At 57.6% G+C, this 17,399-nt stretch overlaps 2 protein-coding genes across 5 annotated transcripts; both read right to left on the bottom strand.

Annotated features, from left to right (window-relative positions):
- Window positions 1–291: 291 nt before the first annotated feature.
- On the bottom strand, window positions 292–6,343 carry MAMSTR (MEF2 activating motif and SAP domain containing transcriptional regulator). 4 transcript variants are annotated; one of them, XM_036742747.1, is made up of 9 exons: window positions 6,000–6,343; window positions 4,820–5,023; window positions 4,138–4,268; window positions 3,649–3,830; window positions 3,300–3,414; window positions 2,745–2,981; window positions 2,342–2,446; window positions 2,135–2,192; window positions 292–1,876 (listed from the first exon to the last, which is right to left on the bottom strand). In XM_036742747.1, exons 1-9 carry the CDS (start codon window positions 6,031–6,033, stop codon window positions 1,587–1,589), a joined length of 1,356 nt encoding a protein of 451 aa, XP_036598642.1. In that variant the 5' UTR covers window positions 6,034–6,343; the 3' UTR covers window positions 292–1,586. The 4 variants fall into 4 exon arrangements, with proteins under 4 accessions (XP_036598642.1, XP_036598641.1, XP_036598643.1 ...); XM_036742746.1 differs by having other exon boundaries at window positions 4,138–4,265; window positions 5,454–6,286; XM_036742748.1 differs by having other exon boundaries at window positions 4,138–4,265; window positions 6,000–6,044.
- An 834-nt stretch (window positions 6,344–7,177) lies between these two features.
- On the bottom strand, window positions 7,178–17,121 carry RASIP1 (Ras interacting protein 1). The gene is made up of 12 exons (XM_036747516.1): window positions 17,052–17,121; window positions 16,809–16,948; window positions 15,385–16,112; window positions 14,575–14,963; window positions 13,511–14,155; window positions 11,531–11,568; window positions 11,266–11,417; window positions 10,715–10,830; window positions 9,533–9,776; window positions 9,239–9,411; window positions 7,989–8,136; window positions 7,178–7,564 (listed from the first exon to the last, which is right to left on the bottom strand). Exons 2-12 carry the CDS (start codon window positions 16,943–16,945, stop codon window positions 7,365–7,367), a joined length of 2,970 nt encoding a protein of 989 aa, XP_036603411.1. The 5' UTR covers window positions 16,946–16,948; window positions 17,052–17,121; the 3' UTR covers window positions 7,178–7,364.
- Between the last annotated feature and the right edge of the window lie 278 nt (window positions 17,122–17,399).

Genomic DNA, 17,399 nt, shown 5'->3' with positions numbered 1-17,399 from the left:
AGGGAACAGTCCTTTGGCCTCAATCTTCATTCCCTTAAAGCCCCACACAAATGGAACCTCCAACAGGAAGCTTTCCCTGATTCCCAGGGATTAGCAAGGCCCTTTGTCCTGGAGCTGCATGGAGTCCTTTACCCTTCTCTAAGCAAGATTCAATAGGACCATCCAGCGTTCGTTCTAGAAGAGCCCAGAGGAACACACACACACACACACACACACACACACACACACACACACACGCATGCACTTGCACACACATGCACATACGGACTTCTAGAAAGAGAGACAGAAACACACCCATTGGATTGGTATTCATTCAGTCCACCAATTCAGTTCCTACATTGTCGGATGGACTCTCTGGTACTGAGCACTGGAGACAGAGAAAACCTCAAAACCTTCCTTGCTGTCTCAGGGTGTGTCCTAAGTGCCTTGGGAGATGGAGAACTCCCATCCCTGGGCTCTTCAGATGGGCCAGATGCCCCCTTGGTAGGTAGGTTGCAGAGGGGCTTATTGTTCAAGTATGGCTTCAGCACAATAATCTCTAGGGCCTTCCTATTCTGGCTGATTCAGGATGGGTGCTAGTGAGCTCCCTGAGGGCAGAGACCCTAAACTTTGTGGCTCCTCAGCCCTTCACCACAGGGTTTTGCCCTTATTAAATGCCAACTGCATTCAATTGAATTGGGGTTGTGATTAGAGGCAGGATGGGCAGGGGTATAGTCCCACACACCAGGAGGCTGAGAGCCTGGCCTTTGTTCATGAGTCTCTGTATAGCCTCACCGTCCTCAGTGAAGATTGAAGCTTCTGAAAAGCAGGAGCCCTCTAACCTTGACTCCTCCTTTTACTGAGGCCCAGAGAAAGATGACACCCCAAATCACAAAGTGAGTCTAGAAACCACAGATTCTGAAAGGCAAAGGGGGGCTTAGAATCTATCTCCTTCATTTTAAAGGGATTCCAACTCCCTCATTTTAAAGATGGGGAAACTGAGGACCAGAGAGATTAAGGACTTTCCCTAAGAGTAGTCCACAATCCAGTCTACAATCATCACCCCCCAGGCAGGCCAGGTGCAGAAAATTGACCAGACTGGCCCTCACATTTTAGAGGAGAATACATGAATGTTTGAGGGGTCTATATAGTCTGCTAAGAAGATTGGGGTGGGGGCTTCCTCAACATCACTCAGCTGGCCCCGGGCCTGTCTGGTCCCAGACTCTTAGTGTGGTCAGGGTTTGCAGATTTGAGCTCAATTTAAGGTCCTTCTCTCCATTAGTCAGGGTCCCTGTGGAAGAACAGCCCTGCCTCTGTCAGTGGCCCTGCCTCTGTTTCCCTCTCATTTCCCCTCCCTCATTCCCTGTCCCCCTCTGCAGTCTCTGCTCCTCGGCAGGTTTTTCTGTGTTTCTCTCTGCGGGAATGGCTTTTTCTCTGTGCTGGTTTCTGTTCCACTCTGCCACGATTGTGTGTGTCTGTGAGTGTGTCTGTGTGTTTGTGAGTTTCTGTCAGGATGCGTGTGGCCGTCTTCTGTGGCTCATGACCCGTAAGTGTCCCTGTCTGCTGGGTGTCTGTTCCCGGCAGGGCCCATCTCCTGCAGGCTCCCATCACCATTCCTCTGCCCCCAAATCCCACAGTCTGCTGGTCCCGGGCTCTGCGAAGTCGGTGCAGAAGATGCTAGGGGTCGGGCCGGAGCCGTCCAGAGCTGGGCTTCCGGTCAGAGCCTCCAGCCAATCGGCTGCCTCCAGGGGACGCCCCGGTTCCGGCGATGGAGAGCTGGCAGGGGATGGAGGCCAGGAGGAGAAGACAGAGGACAGGCCCTCGGAGCCGGGGGGCGGGGATGGAGACAGCAAGTCGAAGGAGCCTGGGAAATCCAGCGGGGGTGGGGGCAGAGCTTCTGAAAGAAGCAGAGGGGCAGGAGAGAAGGAAGGGGGTGTCAGACCTCTCTGCCCCGCCTAGGTTCCTTGGGCAGAGGACCTGGACCCAGATGTCCTGTGACCTCATTCCTTGCCCCCTCCCAGAGCCCAGGAGCTCCTTTCCCCCAGGAACCACCACTTCGGTACCACAAGAGATCAGCCTCTGCGCCAGAGCCCCACAAGTCTCACCCCCGACCCTCATCCACCCCAACCCCCGCTGTCCCCGATCCATTTCTCACCTGCCGGCGGCTCCAGAGGCTCGTCCAGAATGTCCTGAATGGAGTGATGGGGGATGAGCTGGGGGAGGGAAGGTGAAGGAGGAGGTAAGTGACCCCTTCCTTTGGGCTTGGCCCTCCCCCTCCCCTTCTCCCCGATATCCCTTCCCAAACCCCCTAACTCTTCCTTCCCCATCCTCTCCCAGTCCCGCACCTCCTTCCTTCCCACACCTGAGCCCTGCGGATGGCCTCCTGAAGCTCCTCTTCCAAGGACAGGATTCGGGGCGGGGCGGGAGGAGCAGGCGGGGCCTCGGGGGCAGCAGGGCGGGGCCAGGGCTGAGGGGACGGGCAGAGAGCTCAGCCCCACCCCATTGCAGCCCCACCCCCTTTACCCTCTCCTTCTGCTGTTTTTCCTTTCTCCTGCTCCGGCATGTCTCCGAGCCCGAACTCTCTCCGAGCCCCTTCCCTCTCCTGGCCCTGTCCCCAGTCGTGGTCCCTCCCATCTTCCTTCTTCTGGTCCCTCGTCTTTCGACGCCCTTTTCCTAGCTCCACCCCCGCCCGTCTGGGGCTTCTCCCTCGTCCTCTTCCTGTCCCTCCCCCCTCTCCAGTCCCCCTCCCCCTTGCCGGCACTCACGGACTTTCCAGCTGTTCTAGGAGGGGCCTGGGGCTCGGTCCGGGGTCGCGGCCGAGACCTGGGCTTCGAGCTAGAACTTGGGCTGGCACGGGAGCGGACCCCGGGGCTCCGCACCGGCCGCTGCAGCGGGGTCTGCCTGTCCCGGGCCCCAGCTCCCCGCAGCCGCTCCAGCAGGGCCGGTTTTGGCCCCGACACGGGGAGGCCCCGCAGGCGGAGCTGCTGACGGAGCTCCGAGACCTGAGGGCAGGAGGGAGCTTCGAAAGAACGCTCGGATCCCCGAGGGACCTCGAGGGGGAGGCTGGACGAAAGCGTTCCTAAGTCCCCGAGGGAGCTGGGCTGGGAGGAGAGAACCTGGGGCCTGGAGGGGAAGACTTGAGGAAGGGACGCCGGGGCCCCCATGAGGCGGGGTTCTTAAAGGGAACTTCTGGGACTCAAAATGGGGAGAGAGTGCCTGGAGTTTCAAAAAGAAGGGACTGTGAAAGGAGACACCTGTTCTCTCAAGGGCCTAAATTTGGGGAGTCATGAAAGGGGGTCTCCTATTTCCCTCCAACTCACCGTCAGCTCCTCCAGTCGAAGGGTCTGAAGCTCTAACTTGGGTTTAGGGGCCACCGGTGGGGAGACCTCCAGGGGTGCAGGACTGTCCTGGAGTCCTGGTCTCGACCCCCAAGCCCTGCAATGCATAATGGAAATTTCTAGAGTCGGGGAGGGAAGGATTAGTCCCCTTGGGAGCCGGCATCCCCAGTTAAGGAGAGGGCCTGGAGCCCCTTAGGGTTCTGGATGGGGTGAGGTGCTTCCTCAGGCCTGTCTGGGTGCCGAGAGGCCTGACACCCTAAAAGCTAGGACGCAGAGGGGCAAGGTGGGGGATTGTCCCGCAAGGTCCTGGAACTGCTGGGCGGAACCTCACCTGGGCAAAGGCAGGTCCTGCTTGTGCCCTGAAGGCTGCCCATCCTCCCGGGGGAGGCTTCCCTGGGCCGGTGCTCCTGCCCCTGGCCCTGGCCCTGCACGGTGCTCTGGGGGCACGTATGCGTGGTACTTGAGTGGTTTCAACCTGGGCCTGGTCTCCCTCTGGTGACCGTCTCCCTTGGCCTGTCAAAGGATTTCCAGCTCGGATTAAGCGCCCTTCCCCCCCAGCCGGAACTACACTTCCCATGAAGCCTCTGGCCAAAGCCCCGCCTAAATCTACCGAATGGACTCTGCGGCATGCTAGGAATTGTAGTTCAGAGAGCATTCCTTGACGGGCAGGTGGGAAGGCCAGGAGCCGCAGGGCACACACGCGCTAACCCAGACGCCCCAAAGGAACCGGACCGCCGATGCTTGGGACTACAATCCCGAGAGGACTGCCCAGCCCAGACGGAGGAGTTCGAACAAAATGACTCCTCGGTCCCTGGCTCACCTTCTTCAATGACACCCCAGAAAAGGGGAGGGTTGTTGGACTGGGTTTGGTGACCCCAGAGTCACAGGACAAAGGGGAGAAAGTGGTGATGGAGGCTTGGTCGGGGGCTGGGGCCGAGATCCAGGGGTCTGCTGAAAGAAGAAAGGGTGAGACTGAGACCTAAGGGAGGGATGAAATAGCCTTCATCCCTTTCTCATCTTGCCCAATTGAAAGTCACCTCCTTGTCTTCCCTACCACAAACTTCTCCTGTGCCCAATCTAACCTCCACACTGTTGTCCAGTAGAGCATTGGTCTAATCCTGTTCCTGCCCTGCTCTAGGACTGTCACTGGCTCCCTATTACCTTTGGGATCAAATACTAATATCTTCTCTGGTATTTAAAGTCCTTCACAGTGTGACTCTAGCCTCCCCTTTCCAGACTTCTTTCACCTTAGTTCTCCCCATGCACTCTAATTTCCAGCGAAATTAACACTCTTTGTTTTGATCTGAATCCCCAGTGATACGGGAATCTGCCTAGCCTACCATTGGGACTAGGTAAATGTTTGGGCTGGATTGGAAGACATGGTGGTGGGGCAGGGGCTAAGAAGAGGCACATTCCAGTACTTTGGGGGAGGGGGGAGGACAGAATTTGGAGCTTCAATGTACGAGTCTCTGAGTGGGAAAGGGAGATGGGGAAGAAGCTACCTGAATCCCTAGATGGAAAAGGCTGGGTGAGAGAAAGTGTTCCCCAGGGGGCAGGAGCTGGGGGCAGGCGCTGGGGACCCCTGGATCCATTAGTGGGGAGAAGGGCTGAGTGACTAGAGGCCTGGGTCCCAGTAGAGGTCTGGTCAGGCTTCTGCCCACTCTCACGCTGGTCCTGGGATCTCCGATGGATCCGGAGCTGGAGGACTAAAGGAAAGCCGAGAGCGGGGTCAGGGAGACCAGGCCCCGCCCCACCCCCACACCCAAGTCCTCTGCCCCGCTTCTGTGAGCCCGAAGGTCAGCCGGGAACCAAGCCTGGGCTGAATGCTTGGGGGGAGGGGGAAGTCCTGTTCTCACAGCGGCCACTGGAGAGCCTAGGACACAGGGCCCTTGCACGCTTGACCTCCTGGTGCTTGTATGCCCCTCCTCACACACTCCCTCCCTTCCCCATCCCTTGCACACTGGTCTCTTGCACACTCACTCCCCCACCCTTGCTCTCAGCGCGTGCATAGCACTTCTTTCCTTGCACATCGACCCTTCGCCCTTCCTCAGTCCCCTTACACACTCAGGCCGTGCACCGATCTCCCCGTGCACCCCCATTTCTGCATAAGCTGCCCTCCCAGCTAGATTCCCTCACCGGAGCGGAACTTGGAGCGGATGAGCTGGGAACACTGGGCCGAGGCAACGAGGGTCATGGCCAGGAAGGGGGCGGAGAGGAGCTGGTCTGAAAGGCGGGGGGTGGGGGCCTCCCGGAGCGAGCAGAGGGTCAGATTAGAGGGCCAGGGCAGAAAGGCATTATTCACGTGGAAGGGTAAGAAACTCTTTTGGCCCCCTGGGGTCCAGAACGTCTAGGTCCCCGAGGGAAATAGAGTTTAGGGGAAGGAGAAAGTCCCTGAGGGAAATAGAGTTTGGGAAAAGGAGCAGCAGAAAATTTGCGAGCTGGGAGCTGGGAACGCCTGGTTCGTTGGTAAAGAGGGAGTCGAGAATGGATGGGAGTTAGGGACCAGTATGCCCCGGTCCTTGAAGGGATGGGGTAGCTGAGGGCCCTGATGCTAGGCTCCGGGTGGGGGGCTGTGGGTCTGAACTCCTAGGTCTCTGAGGGCACAGGGAGTGGGTGGGGGGTTAGGGCCAGGGAAAAAAATAGGACGCCCTCTCCCCCGAGGAAGGTTGGGGGGCATCTCACCAGGTGGAATCAGGGCCGCTGGAGTGCAAAGCATCTACTCGGGTGCGGCCGCAAGGCTTGAGACCCCAGGCCCCGCCCTCTCAGGCCAGACCTGCCTGTACTCCGCCCCTTCGCGACCGCCCGGGGTCCTCCAGAAGAGATTTAGGAGTCACTGGCCTATAGGGTCCTCTGTGGAGTTGGGGGATCAGGGTGGGGAGAGTAGGGGACGGGGTGGGGGTAGGGAGGGAGGTGGTGGAGGATGGGAGGCCCGGACGCCTGGGTCCCGAGGCTCCCTTACTCCGTGCTCTGACCCTGGTGCCGGGGGGAATGGGGAAGGCATTGGGGGTGGCCTGGGAGGGGGAGGGGAGAAGGCCGGGGCCGCCATGGATAGACAGTCGCAGGTGCGGAGGCGCGGCCCCCAGCGGGAGCCACCTGTTGCTAGCTTTTTCCCTGACGCTGCGCTGGGTGTCAGGTTCGGGGGAGAAAAGAGTTCAAGTTGGGGCCTAGGACGCCTGGGTCCCCTAGGGACTGAGGCTGAGAAAGCGGACTCTTGGGTTCCCGAGGTGGGGGAATGGTCACAAGGACCCTTGTTGTGCCTCAGTAGTTAGGGGAGCGAACCCCCAGATTCCTAAGAGGAGAGGGCTCTAGACTCTAGGAGAGGGTAGTCTCCGAATTGGCTTGAGGAGGGAACTCCGGGGTTCCCCGAAGGGTCTGGGCTTGGGGACAGGAATCCTTGGATTTCCGAGGAGGGTGAGGCTGGGGAGACCCTGGGGTACCCCAGAGGCGGCGGGGGGGGGCGGATTCCTTGGGTCTCCAAGCGCGCGTGGCCTGGGGAAGGGACTCTTGAATCCTCAAGGCATGGGGAGGGAATTGCCGAGCCCCGGGCTGGGAGTGGGGGGAGAGCTGGGAAAGCGGACACTTCGGACAGGGCATCTCTGAAGGGGCTGGGCTTGGAAAAGGGCTCCTGGTTCTCCAAGGAGGGGGACGGGAATCCTTGGATCTCCGAGTTGCGGCAAGACTGCAAGAGGCCTGAGGTACCCATGGGGCTTGGGGTTCCAAGGGTCTTCAAGGAAGCGGAGCCTGAGGAGGAGACCTTTGCCTCCTCCCAGATCCCGGGGAGATGAGGTTGGTGGGGGGGACGCCTGGGAGCCTGAAAGCCTGAGATCCCTCGCACGTTCCCCGCAAGGACACGCTTGGGGTCCAAGCTCCAAATTTCTTTATTTCTCCGGAAAAAAAAAATTAGGGCACCCCAGGGAACACCCAAGAACTTCAACTCCCGGCAGGCCGGGGAACGCCCCCGCGTGTTCTTTCCGGGCTTTGGACGAGGGACTAAGGGGGGTGGGGGAGGGGCGGAATGGAAGACGAGCCTCGAGCGCAGGCACCGTATCACAGCGACGCCACCAAGGGGAGCGCGTGGCGCTGATTGGCCGGCAGCTCTTTCTGCTCCAGGTCCCAGAGCAGGCGGCGGAGTCTGCGCAGTTCGGCGTGCAAGGAATCATCCGTGACAGGTCCCGAAAGGCGCAGGCGCGAACCACCCAGCGGCAGGATCAGGGGCGGGTGCGAAGAGAAGCTCTCGAAGATGTCACCTGGCGGGGTGGGAAGGAATAGTCAGAGCAGAGCCCAGACCTCTAAAGAAATTGGGGTGGGGGTAGGGCTACTGTGCAAAAGCCTCTGTTTCCGGAGTGGGCGCTCTCCTTTCAACTGCCCCCGGCGGTCCTGGTGTCTACGCCGGTCAAGAGAACTACAACTCCCAGGAGCTCCTGCGGCTGCGTCCTTTTCAGGCTGCTTCCCCTGCCGCGAGGCATGGTGGGATTTGTAGTCTTTTTTTGTTACCTGGACATTCCCAATTCCCACCATGTGGTTAATGGAAAACCTGAGCGTCTGTGGACCCTGGGGAGAGTTCCAGGGTCCACCGGGCAGGGCATCAGACGAGCATATTCTAGAACTAGGAGGAACGTCAGTCAGGGATCCTCCAGCCCAACGATGGCCAGGGGGACGGGGCCTCCTCACCCGTGTCCATAGTTTCCAGCTCTGCTGCTGGCGGCTCCCAGGCTGGGGGAGGCCCACGGCCTGGACCCAGCTGGTAGTGGCTGAGCACGTGGTGGAGCTGGGCGGGGCTCAAAGTGGGGTGCTCTGTCCGAAGACTGCTCCAGGAGGCCTAGGAGAGGAGGGGGGAGGTCGGGGAAATCAGGGTTCAAGGTCAGAGGTGTTTGGAGACCGCGGTGGATGGGAGGCCCACTCGTGATGGAGTCAGAGAACCCTGTCCAGGCCGTAGGACAAGGGCCTCGGATCTGAGAGCTAGTGCTGGGAGTGGGCCCACTGACACGAAGACAGGTCCTCAGAGGTGAAGGTTAAGTGACTCGCCCCAAACCACCCAGATGCTAGGTGTCGGTTGGGTTCTGGACTCTCACTTTTCCCAGTTAAGTTCCAGAGCGCTGCTTGAACAGCCCTGACTACTGATGAGGCCTCGTTTTATCTTGGTGTTAGGAGAGCTTCCATTCCATCGAGACAGTGGCACCCAACCCAGGTCTTGCCAGTGTGGGCACCTCTCTCCATGTCTGTCTTGCCACCTCAGGCTTTCCCCAGGAACAATAAGTCGGTAGTTCCTTTGCTTCTCAGAGGGCTGTGACCATATCCTGCCTCCAGAACTCCAGTTAGGATAGCCTAGAGCAGAGCCGGCCCCTCCTTGCTCTCCACTTCAGCCTCAGCTCTCTGACTCTACCTTCCCTTTCCATCAAGCCTAGTGCATTTGTCCTGGCCATTATTCCTGCCTATAACACATGAAATCTCTGTCCTTAGAATCCTTTATTCCCTTGTAGTCTCAGCTCAAGGGCTACCATCTACATGAAGCCTCTCCTGATCCCCCCCCTCCCAGTCGTCGGGGCCACTCATATGTCCTGTATTTAATCTGTGAACATGTTGTTTATCCCCTAGAACAGGGGTGGGAAAACTTTGGCCTTGAGGCCACATGTGGCCCCCTAGGTCCTCAAGTGAGGCCCTTTGACTGAATCCAAACTTCATGAACATATGTGCCTTCCAGGCCACAAGTTCCCCACCTCTGTCATTGAATCTAAGCTTCTTGGGGGTGAAGAACTGTCTCGTTTTGTCTCAGTCTATTCATTAGTGTCCGGTGTTTGGCATGCCGGATGCTTGATTAACAATGTCTGTTGTCATTACTTCATTGTCTCTCATGCCCTCTGCCTGTCTGCCTACCCACCTGCCTATCTGTCTGTCCCTATGAGGGGCTGGCGATTCATCACCTTGAGTAGGGAAGTTCTTGGCACGCACAGTAGGTTGACAGCCATGGAAAGCTTTCGGAAGAACTCAGTTGCAATGTCCCCCAACCCTGCGCCCTGAAGCCAGTCCAGAACAAGGTCCAGGTTGGTCCGAATCTGCACTGCCCGAGACCACTGGTAGAAGGGACGGCCCTGCCCTGGAGAAGTGGGTAAAGGAGACAAGATCCAGTGATCCTCGGAGAGGGGTGGCCACACAGCCCCTGAGATCCCTTGGATTTGGCCTCCCAGCCCCCCACCCCTACCCCCATTCATGCTCACCCCTCTCCATTAAGGAGTTGAGCAAGGATGCATTGGAGAAGAAAAACAGGTAACCGAAGGTCTGGGACACCAGGTCTGGGTGCAGCTCACACTGTCGGGTCATTTCCAAGGCTGTCTGAAACACCTCCAGGGTGGGTCTCAACCCCGGGGGCATGGCAGCCAACTCTGCCCCAGGACCTGGAAGCTCGGCCCCAGCAGTGAAAGGGTTGCTGTCCAAAAGTGCAGGAAGTGTGGAGTACAGAGTCTGGACACGAGGGGGCAGAGGAAGACAGTAAAAAGCTAGACAGCAACTCCCAGCAGTCCCCAAAGGCTCTAAAATACCAGGGATAGGAAGAAAGCTGCCCTAGCCCCCAAGGACCCGGATAAGATGATCACAGCATATCCTAAACAGAGGGGGAGGGGGGAACTGAGGCTCAGAGAGGGACAAGGGAGTTCCTCCAAAGGGGAAAGAGACAATTAAGGAGGGAAGAAGGTGTGAGGAAGCTGGTTTGAATCAGGACAGCTAGGGAGACAGATTCACAGAGGAAATGGGATGGCCACCTCATCTGGAACAGGAAACTGATTCAGAGTTGGAATGGCCATCCCAGCTGGGGTGGGAGCCAGAAATCGTCCATTCCTAGTACCCAGGGGGAAGCCGAGGGGCAGTGCCTGGCCCCAGGGCCCACGGCACCCTAACCAGGGTTCACTGGCCCCCACTTCTGCTGGGGACAGGAAAGGAGGTCAGCATCTACTGAAGGAAGTAAGGACTGAGCAGCAGCAAGCGAAGTCCAGGGACAGGAAATGACCTAAGAGAAGCAGGCAGTAAAGGCAAGGCACAGGGCTATGCAGTCACAGGAAAGGAGGCCCCGGAGGGCCAGCCACTGAATGACATTGACAGGATGGGCCAAACAAGAGGGGAGGGGGTGAGACCCACTTGGTCCCAGGACCCTCGAAGGAACAGGAAGTGAGGGCAGAGCAGCAGGAAGTGGGGGCAGGGTTGGGGAGGGGGGATGTGAAGCCTCAAGGATATCACAGGAAAGGAAGTGAGGGCAGGGCTGGGGGGTGGGGTAAGAAGTGAGGAGGGCAGGGAGTGAGGTCAGCATCCATGGCAGCATATGAGGTCAAAGCAAGTGAGGGCAGGGCTCTGGACCCTGAAGCTGTGAGGAGGTGGGTCACAGGGCAGGAACTGAGAGCTGGACCCACCTTGGTGAGATAGTAGACTGACTGTTGGAAGGTGCACATGATGACCTCATCGAGCACTGCCATGGCCTCATCACACAGCTCAAGGTCACTGCAGAGCTGGGGGTCTGAGGACAGGCCTGGGGGAAAAGAGAGAGCTGGTGACAAATGGTGGCCTGGGTCCCCACTGGCCCCCACTGCTGGTGTGAGGGCTGTGCCAAAAGAGGAGGGCAAAAGATGTTAACCCTGAAATTCAGGAGATGTGGGCCTGCTGACTGTGTAGGTCCCTATAAGGGGGGCTATGGGTAAGAAACACCTGTCCCTAAGAGGTAGAAGACATGGGCTAGGTCACATCTATGAGCAGGAGATCCTAGCGCTTAAGATATAGGGCACACTGGCCGGCCAGATGCCTAGGTCTCTCTAGCCTTCCCTATAGGCACCCTAATCTCTGAGATGTAGGAGATCCTGGTTGGCTGGACACCTAGGTTGCATTTGGGAGAGCCATAGGGCAGGAGAAAGCTGTCCCTGAGAGTTTTGGGATGCCTAGGCCTCTGGAGGGTCCAGTCTCATCTCACCCTCCTGGTCAGCCTCTTTCTCCATGTCCAGCACCTTCTCCTGCACGTAGCTCAGCAATTCCGTGGTGTTCGCCATCCATGACATCAGGGGCCGCAGCTCAGCAGCTACTGCCTCAATGCTCAGTGGGGCCTCTAGGGTCCCCTCTGGCTGGCTGTGGGGAAATAGCCAGTGGGCCCTGGGGTGACCAAGATCAGCCCCCACAGGCTGGATCTCACCCCTAGGGGCCCCCAACCCTGACCCTCACCAACCCTAATGAGGTCTTACTTCTCTGGCTGACGTTCTCCAATTTCCTTGATCTTCTCCTGAGAGGTGCAGAAAGACAAAGCAAAAGGTGGTCAGCTTAGGGCAGCAGGAGGTTTGGGGGCTAAGTGATTGAGAGCTGGAGTGCTGGATGAAGTGGGGTTTGTTTGCTTTTACATGAACAAAGAGCATCAGGAAGTAAGGGAGGAAATTCACCATGCCTTTGAGTTCTGGTCTCACCCACACCCCACTGTACCCTTCATTCTGTCCTCAATGGGGAGTCCCCATCTGTATCTCACTTTACTTCTCTGTAAAATAAGGGCTGATAATAGGTGCCCTCTAAGGGCTTTTTTGATTCTGACACTCTTCAGTTCTTAAAAAAAAAACCACCCTATAAAATTGGGATTTTAAATTAAAGATGCTAAAGTCTCAGGCCATGGCATTCTGTGTCTAAGATTCTGAGAATCAAGAATGTGTAATTCCAAAGTTCTATATATCCAAGATTCTAAAATGCCATAAGATTCAGAGATTCCAAGATCTTATGATGCCAAGGTTTTACTAGTCCAAGATCCTATGAGTCCAAGGTGTATAAAGAGTCCAAAATTATGAGTCAACATAATTCCAAAGTTCAAGATCCCATAAGACCAATGTGGGAATTTCTTTTGCTTGACTATAGATGTTTGTAACAGCTTGTGTTTTTCTTGCTTTCTCAATTGGGGAATGAGGGGAGGAAGGAGGAAGGGAGGGTAAGGATTTGGAACTGAAAAATAAAATAAAATTTAATTTTAAAAATAACGTATAAGTTTAAGATTATGAGTGCAAAAATGCATGATTCTTAGAGTTCAAGATTCTATGAACCTGAAGTTCTACATGTCTGAGATTTTAAAAGTCTAAGATTCAATGCAGTTCTTAGATATCAAGGCAGCTAGGTGGTACATTCATGAAGCTCAAATGAGATAATATTTAAGGCATTTTGCAAACTTTGAAGCACAGATAAACAGTAAGTATTATTATGATGAGCTCAAAATCCTATGACTCAAAGTTATAAGAACCTAAGAATTCAAGATTCTATGTGTCCAAGTTTTGAGTCCAAAGTTATATGTGTCAGAAATTACAACAGTTAAAGATCAGCTAAAGTCCAAGGTTCTACATGTCCCAGATTCCATCAGATTCTTATATTCCAAGTTCAAGATATTATGAGTTCAAGATTCTGTGAATCCAAGATCCAAGAGTCTCCAATTCTTTGAGTCTAAGATTATGAAAGTCACAAATTTTGTGACTAAGATTCCTAGAGTTCAAGATTTTATGAGCCTAATGTTCGATGTATCCAAGATCCTGAGTCTAAGCTTCTAAGAATCCAAGTTTCAGAGTCTAATGTTCTAAAAGCCCAAGATTACATGAGTTCAAATCCATAGTCTGAGTCCAAGATTCTAAGGCTACAATTTGAAAGTTTAAGTTTCCAGAAGTTCGGGGTTTAGTTTTAAAAAAAAAAAAGTCAAATTCTATGAGTCTAAAATTCTAAAAGTTCAAGGTTCCAAGGGTCATATTATATGAGTGCAAGGTTCCAAGAGGTACCTTGAGGAGCTGATCCTGAATCCATGATTATAAGATGCAAAGATTCTCTGAGACTTTATTTCTTTGGACCTAAAAGGCAGATCTATTAAGCAATAGACGGGAGCTGGAGAAAGGAACATATCTACAGCCATAAGTCAAGCCTAACAAATCTAGTGTGAAATGGGGTGCCTTGGGAAGTCATGGGCTCACTCTCATTGAAAGTTTTAAAGCTGCAGTTAGATTTTTGTTTTATGTACATATATGTTAGATTACATGGGCTTTCAACTTCAGGACTCTGCTTCTCAGTCAATGTTATATGAGTGTAAGATGAAAAAATCTGACTTTTCCCATAAACTCCAAATATGAAAGTTCTGCCTCAGGGCCATGCCTGAGCTGCCTCCCCAGTCCTCCTGGTGCCCTCCCTAGCGAAGCACCCCAAAGATGCCTCACCCAGACAGCCTCCTTGACGAGGCGAGCTAGACGGCCCAACAGCCGGGGCAGATGGCCGAGCTCCAGCTCTCGAGCGGAATGCTCTACACACATTGCAAGCAGGGTGGCTGGGCCCAGTGCAGGCAGCTGCGTCCCGGTCCCCGCCGCCCTCACGATCTCGCCCAGGAGTGCCTCCTCCTCCTTGGGTCTAAAGCGTAGCACGGGCTCTCTACCATCCAGATAGGCAGCGAGGGCTTCCCCCTGCTCCTGCAACCCTCTCCCACAGAGGCGGCAACAGAACGCCCAGCCGGGGCCTGGCGGGGTAGCCAGGGGCCGAGCAGGGAGCCAGGGGGGCCGACCAGCCTCGGCCACTCGGGGGTCTTTGTACAGGAAAAGGAAGTGTTCGCCCAGACCCAGAAGGTCACCGGGCCTCAACTCGGCTTCCCGAAGGAGCTGCCCCCCATTATGGGTGACAGCCGCACCCCGGGCCGGGCGCACATGGGCTGGGCCCTCCGCTCCTGCCCGCACTGTACAGTGTCGGGCCAGGATGTCAGGAGCATTGAGGAAGGTGTCCACATGGGGGGCCTGCCCTCCGCGGGCCCCCGAGTTCCCCCCACCCTGTCCAAACACATGCTGCTCCCGAGTCATCACGTACACCACGAACTCCTGGGGAAATAAAGAAGAACGGAAGAAGAAAGGAAGAAGAACGTTAATAAACCCCGACTCCGACTCCGACTCCTCCTCCTCATTCCAGGACCTTGGGCAGAGCCAAGCTCGGCTGAATAAACACTGGCTAATTGGTTCCCAAGGCACCTCCTCCTCCAAACAGGCTCTCCCTCCCTAAGGGGACCCTCTCATTCCCCCTCGAATAAGCGAAACGCTACGTCAAAGTGGACTCTCCTTTCTGCTCCTTTGGGTGGTCTCCCTCCTTCTTAGTATGCTCCCTACCCCCGTTCTCCCCTCTAAATGGACTCTCCCATCTCGCTTCTTAATTCTATGTTTTCTCCTCCTCCCAACCCCTCCCCTTGCAATGATGGCCTTTACGCCTTCTGGGAGTTGTAGTCCCGCCGTCGGGGCCGCCTCACCTGTGCCTCGTGGTAACCCTTTAGCATAAGGAAATAGGGGCGGCTGGAGGGTGGCTGGATGAGACACTGCACTAGCTGGTCCCAGTCGGCTGTGGCGTCTAGAGAGTCGGACTGGGCCGGGGCTGAAGCCGGTGACGGCAAGCCGGGCTCTCCCGGCCCCGGGGCCAAGCTGAGTGCCTGCTGCCGCCGCTCCTGCTGCCGTCGGCGGCGGCCTTGGAGGCTGAGCTCTGACACGCTGCGCCGCAGAGACAGGTTCTCGGACCTCTCTTTGGGGCCCGAGCCAGAGCCAGACGCCGCGCTGGGGGCTGGTCCGGGCCCGGGGCCGGAGCCCGGGCCTGAGGCTGCCCGCGATCGGCTCTTCGGGGGCCGCCATGATGGGCCCCCCAGGCCTGTAGGGCATGGACACCAAGAAAGATACACACTGTGTCAGAGACAGAGACATAGAGACACGAACAGAGATAGCGAGAGGAATAGGGACAGAGACAGGGAGCAGAGATCCAGGTGCAGAGTGAGGACAAAGGCTGAGAGAGGCGATCTAAGGGCGATTGGTTAGACAAGCACAGAGATCTGAGGACAGAGAGGTTGGGTGGGGGGCATGATGTGGGAGGGCCAAAGACTCCGAGAAGTCCGCCCCAAGGAGAGAAATGAGCAGAGACGGAGCTAGACCCAGGGAGAGGCTGGGGGTCCGGAACGGGGGAGGGGGGACAGGACAGAGACTCAGAAAACCCAGCATCCAGAGGGGCGAAATGAGCAGAGACTGACCAAGCTGGGGAAGAGCCCCGCCCATCTGCAGCCCCGCCCCGCCCTCACCATCCTCCTGGGCGGCAGCAGGACCCTCCTCCTCCAGCCTGCGCGCCTCCTCCCGGCCGCGCAGCTCGAAGCGCCGGCCCCAGCCAGGCCGCGGGCGCCACAGCTCCTGCACCAGCAGGGGACGCTCGGAGTCGCCCAGGACACGCACGTGCTCTGCCCGCCATTCCCCAGCTCCTCCGGAGGCGGCGGGTGGCCGGCCTAGAGCATCGCACAGTGCGAAGGCCTCGGCTCCTCCCCCCGGGACGCCTTCGCCGCCGCCTCCAGGCAGCCCGCCGGTAGCCAGCCCGTAGCGCTCTAGGGCCTCGGCCACAAGCTCGCGGGCTGTGGAGCGCGGCGTGGCCAAGACGCTCTTATAGTTGGTACCCGAGGCGAGGCCGCAGCCAAAGATCTTGAGCACGCCCGGGGCCGGGCTGGGGCCGCCGAAGCCCGGGAGGCCCCACGAGGTCGTCTGGGGCTCCGGGCCCACGGCTCCAGCCAAGCCCGGGAGCTTCTTCTCGCTGGCCCAGCGCTGGGCCCCGGCCCCGGCCCCCGCCCCGCCCCCGGCCGCGCCCCCGCCCCCGGTCCCCGCCCCTGGGCCCCGGAACAGCTGCGATATGCGCCGGGCTCGGCTCCCGGAGGCACCCCCAGCTGCCTTCACGGCCCCCACGCGGCGCAGCTCTGGGCCCGAGTGACCTGAAGAGGTTGGTGCGGGGTCACTGCTGCGGCTGCCCGTGTCCGAGGAGGAAGACCTGCGGAGGCCGGGGATGCGGGGGACATGGAGAGCGAGAGACGTCCAGAGACAGAGAGGGGCAGGACGAGCCAGGGGAGAGGAGAGATGCAGAGAAGCAAAGAGACAGAAAGAGGGAGACGGACGGAGGGAGAGAGACAGAAAGAGACGGGGGTGGACAAAGGGGAATAGGGAGACAGAAAATGTAGAGAGCAGGAGAGGGGGAGAGAGAAACCGACCGTCAAAGGGAGAGGGAGACAGAGAGACAGACAGACGGAGGGAGAGAGACAGACGACGGAGGAAGGAAGGGGGGGAAGGAGACGAAGCGGGGAGAAGTAGAGGAAGGGGAGAGAGACAGAGAGGGAGACTCATGAGACATGGAGACATGGCGGGGGAGGGCTAAGGGGGAGTCAGATACGCTGAAGCATGGGGGTAGGCTTCTGGGGGCCCTGACACTTGGGGAGAATGGAAGATTTGCAGCTCCTTGATCTGTTAGAGGTAGAGTAATGGATTCCTGGGACCCCGAGAGAAGAAGGTGGGATCCCTGGGAGGGGCTCAAATCCCCTGGCCGTCTGGGTCTCTGGAAAGCCAGCAGGGACGCCTGAGGTAGGAAGGCGTGGGGTCTCAGATCTCCAACCACCTGGATCCCTGGAAGGCTAGCAAGGACATGGGGATGGGGACTCCTGGGTCCCTGGGGGGAGGGGGGGCTCGCACTCACTTCACTGAGGCCGCGCTGGGCCAGCGGCGCCCCAGCTTCGCCAGCTGCTTCCGCGGGGAGTTGATCCAGAGGCCGGCGGGGAGATGGAGCTTCCCGAAGCGGGGGCTCCCGCTCTCCTTCCGCTCTCCTGACAGCATCTCCTGCAAGGATAGAAGACCTTCTGGATTCTCAAGCGGGAGAGGGCATCGGGAGAGGACACCGTGGTCCGAGAGGGGCTAGAGGCCCTGTAAACCAGGGACTCACCCTCCTCCCGAGGCCGCGGCCTGTGGCTCCCGAGGTGAGGCTTCGGTCCTGCTCCCTCCTGGATTCTGGTGCTCCTGGCTCTGGGTGGGAACAGGACAGGAAAAGGCAAGAGGAAGCCGGGCAGGAAGAGCGGGGAGGGGGCGTCCTGTCAGGGGCGGGGAGGGGGGGAGGGGAGCGAAACTCGGTTAGGACGGGCACGACCTGGACGTCCAGCGCCCCCCAGCGCTGGGCCAAATCTCTGGTTCTTCCATTTCGGCCCCGTTGGGGACCCAGCCATCCAAGTTCTAATACCATCTCCCTCAGGAACGAAAATGACTGGGTCCCTACTCCACTCTGGAACCCAGACCC

This window comes from Trichosurus vulpecula, chromosome 2 (genome assembly GCF_011100635.1).
Source record: "Trichosurus vulpecula isolate mTriVul1 chromosome 2, mTriVul1.pri, whole genome shotgun sequence".
Classification (NCBI taxonomy): Eukaryota; Metazoa; Chordata; class Mammalia; order Diprotodontia; family Phalangeridae; genus Trichosurus; species Trichosurus vulpecula.
The sequence above is the reverse complement of the archived record's forward strand: the minus strand, read 5'-3'. Positions and strand labels throughout refer to the sequence as shown.

What these genes read in the sequence shown, in the direction of transcription:
- MAMSTR (XM_036742745.1), bottom strand. Translation starts at nt 5,511, where the DNA reads ATGACCCTCGTTGCCTCGGCCCAGTGTTCCCAGCTCATCCGCTCCAAG. An exon ending in CAGGACCTGCCTTTGCCCAG is followed by an intron (nt 3,415 to 3,648) that starts GTGAGGTTCCGC and finishes TATGCATTGCAG; the next exon opens with GGCTTGGGGGTCGAGACCAG. An exon ending in AGGCCATCCGCAGGGCTCAG is followed by an intron (nt 2,193 to 2,341) that starts GTGTGGGAAGGA and finishes TCCCTCCCCCAG; the next exon opens with CTCATCCCCCATCACTCCAT.
- RASIP1 (XM_036747516.1), bottom strand. Translation starts at nt 16,945, where the DNA reads ATGCTGTCAGGAGAGCGGAAGGAGAGCGGGAGCCCCCGCTTCGGGAAG. An exon ending in AGGGTTACCACGAGGCACAG is followed by an intron (nt 14,156 to 14,574) that starts GTGAGGCGGCCC and finishes TTATTTCCCCAG; the next exon opens with GAGTTCGTGGTGTACGTGAT. An exon ending in GAAAGAGGCTGACCAGGAGG is followed by an intron (nt 10,831 to 11,265) that starts GTGAGATGAGAC and finishes CTTTTCCCCCAG; the next exon opens with GCCTGTCCTCAGACCCCCAG.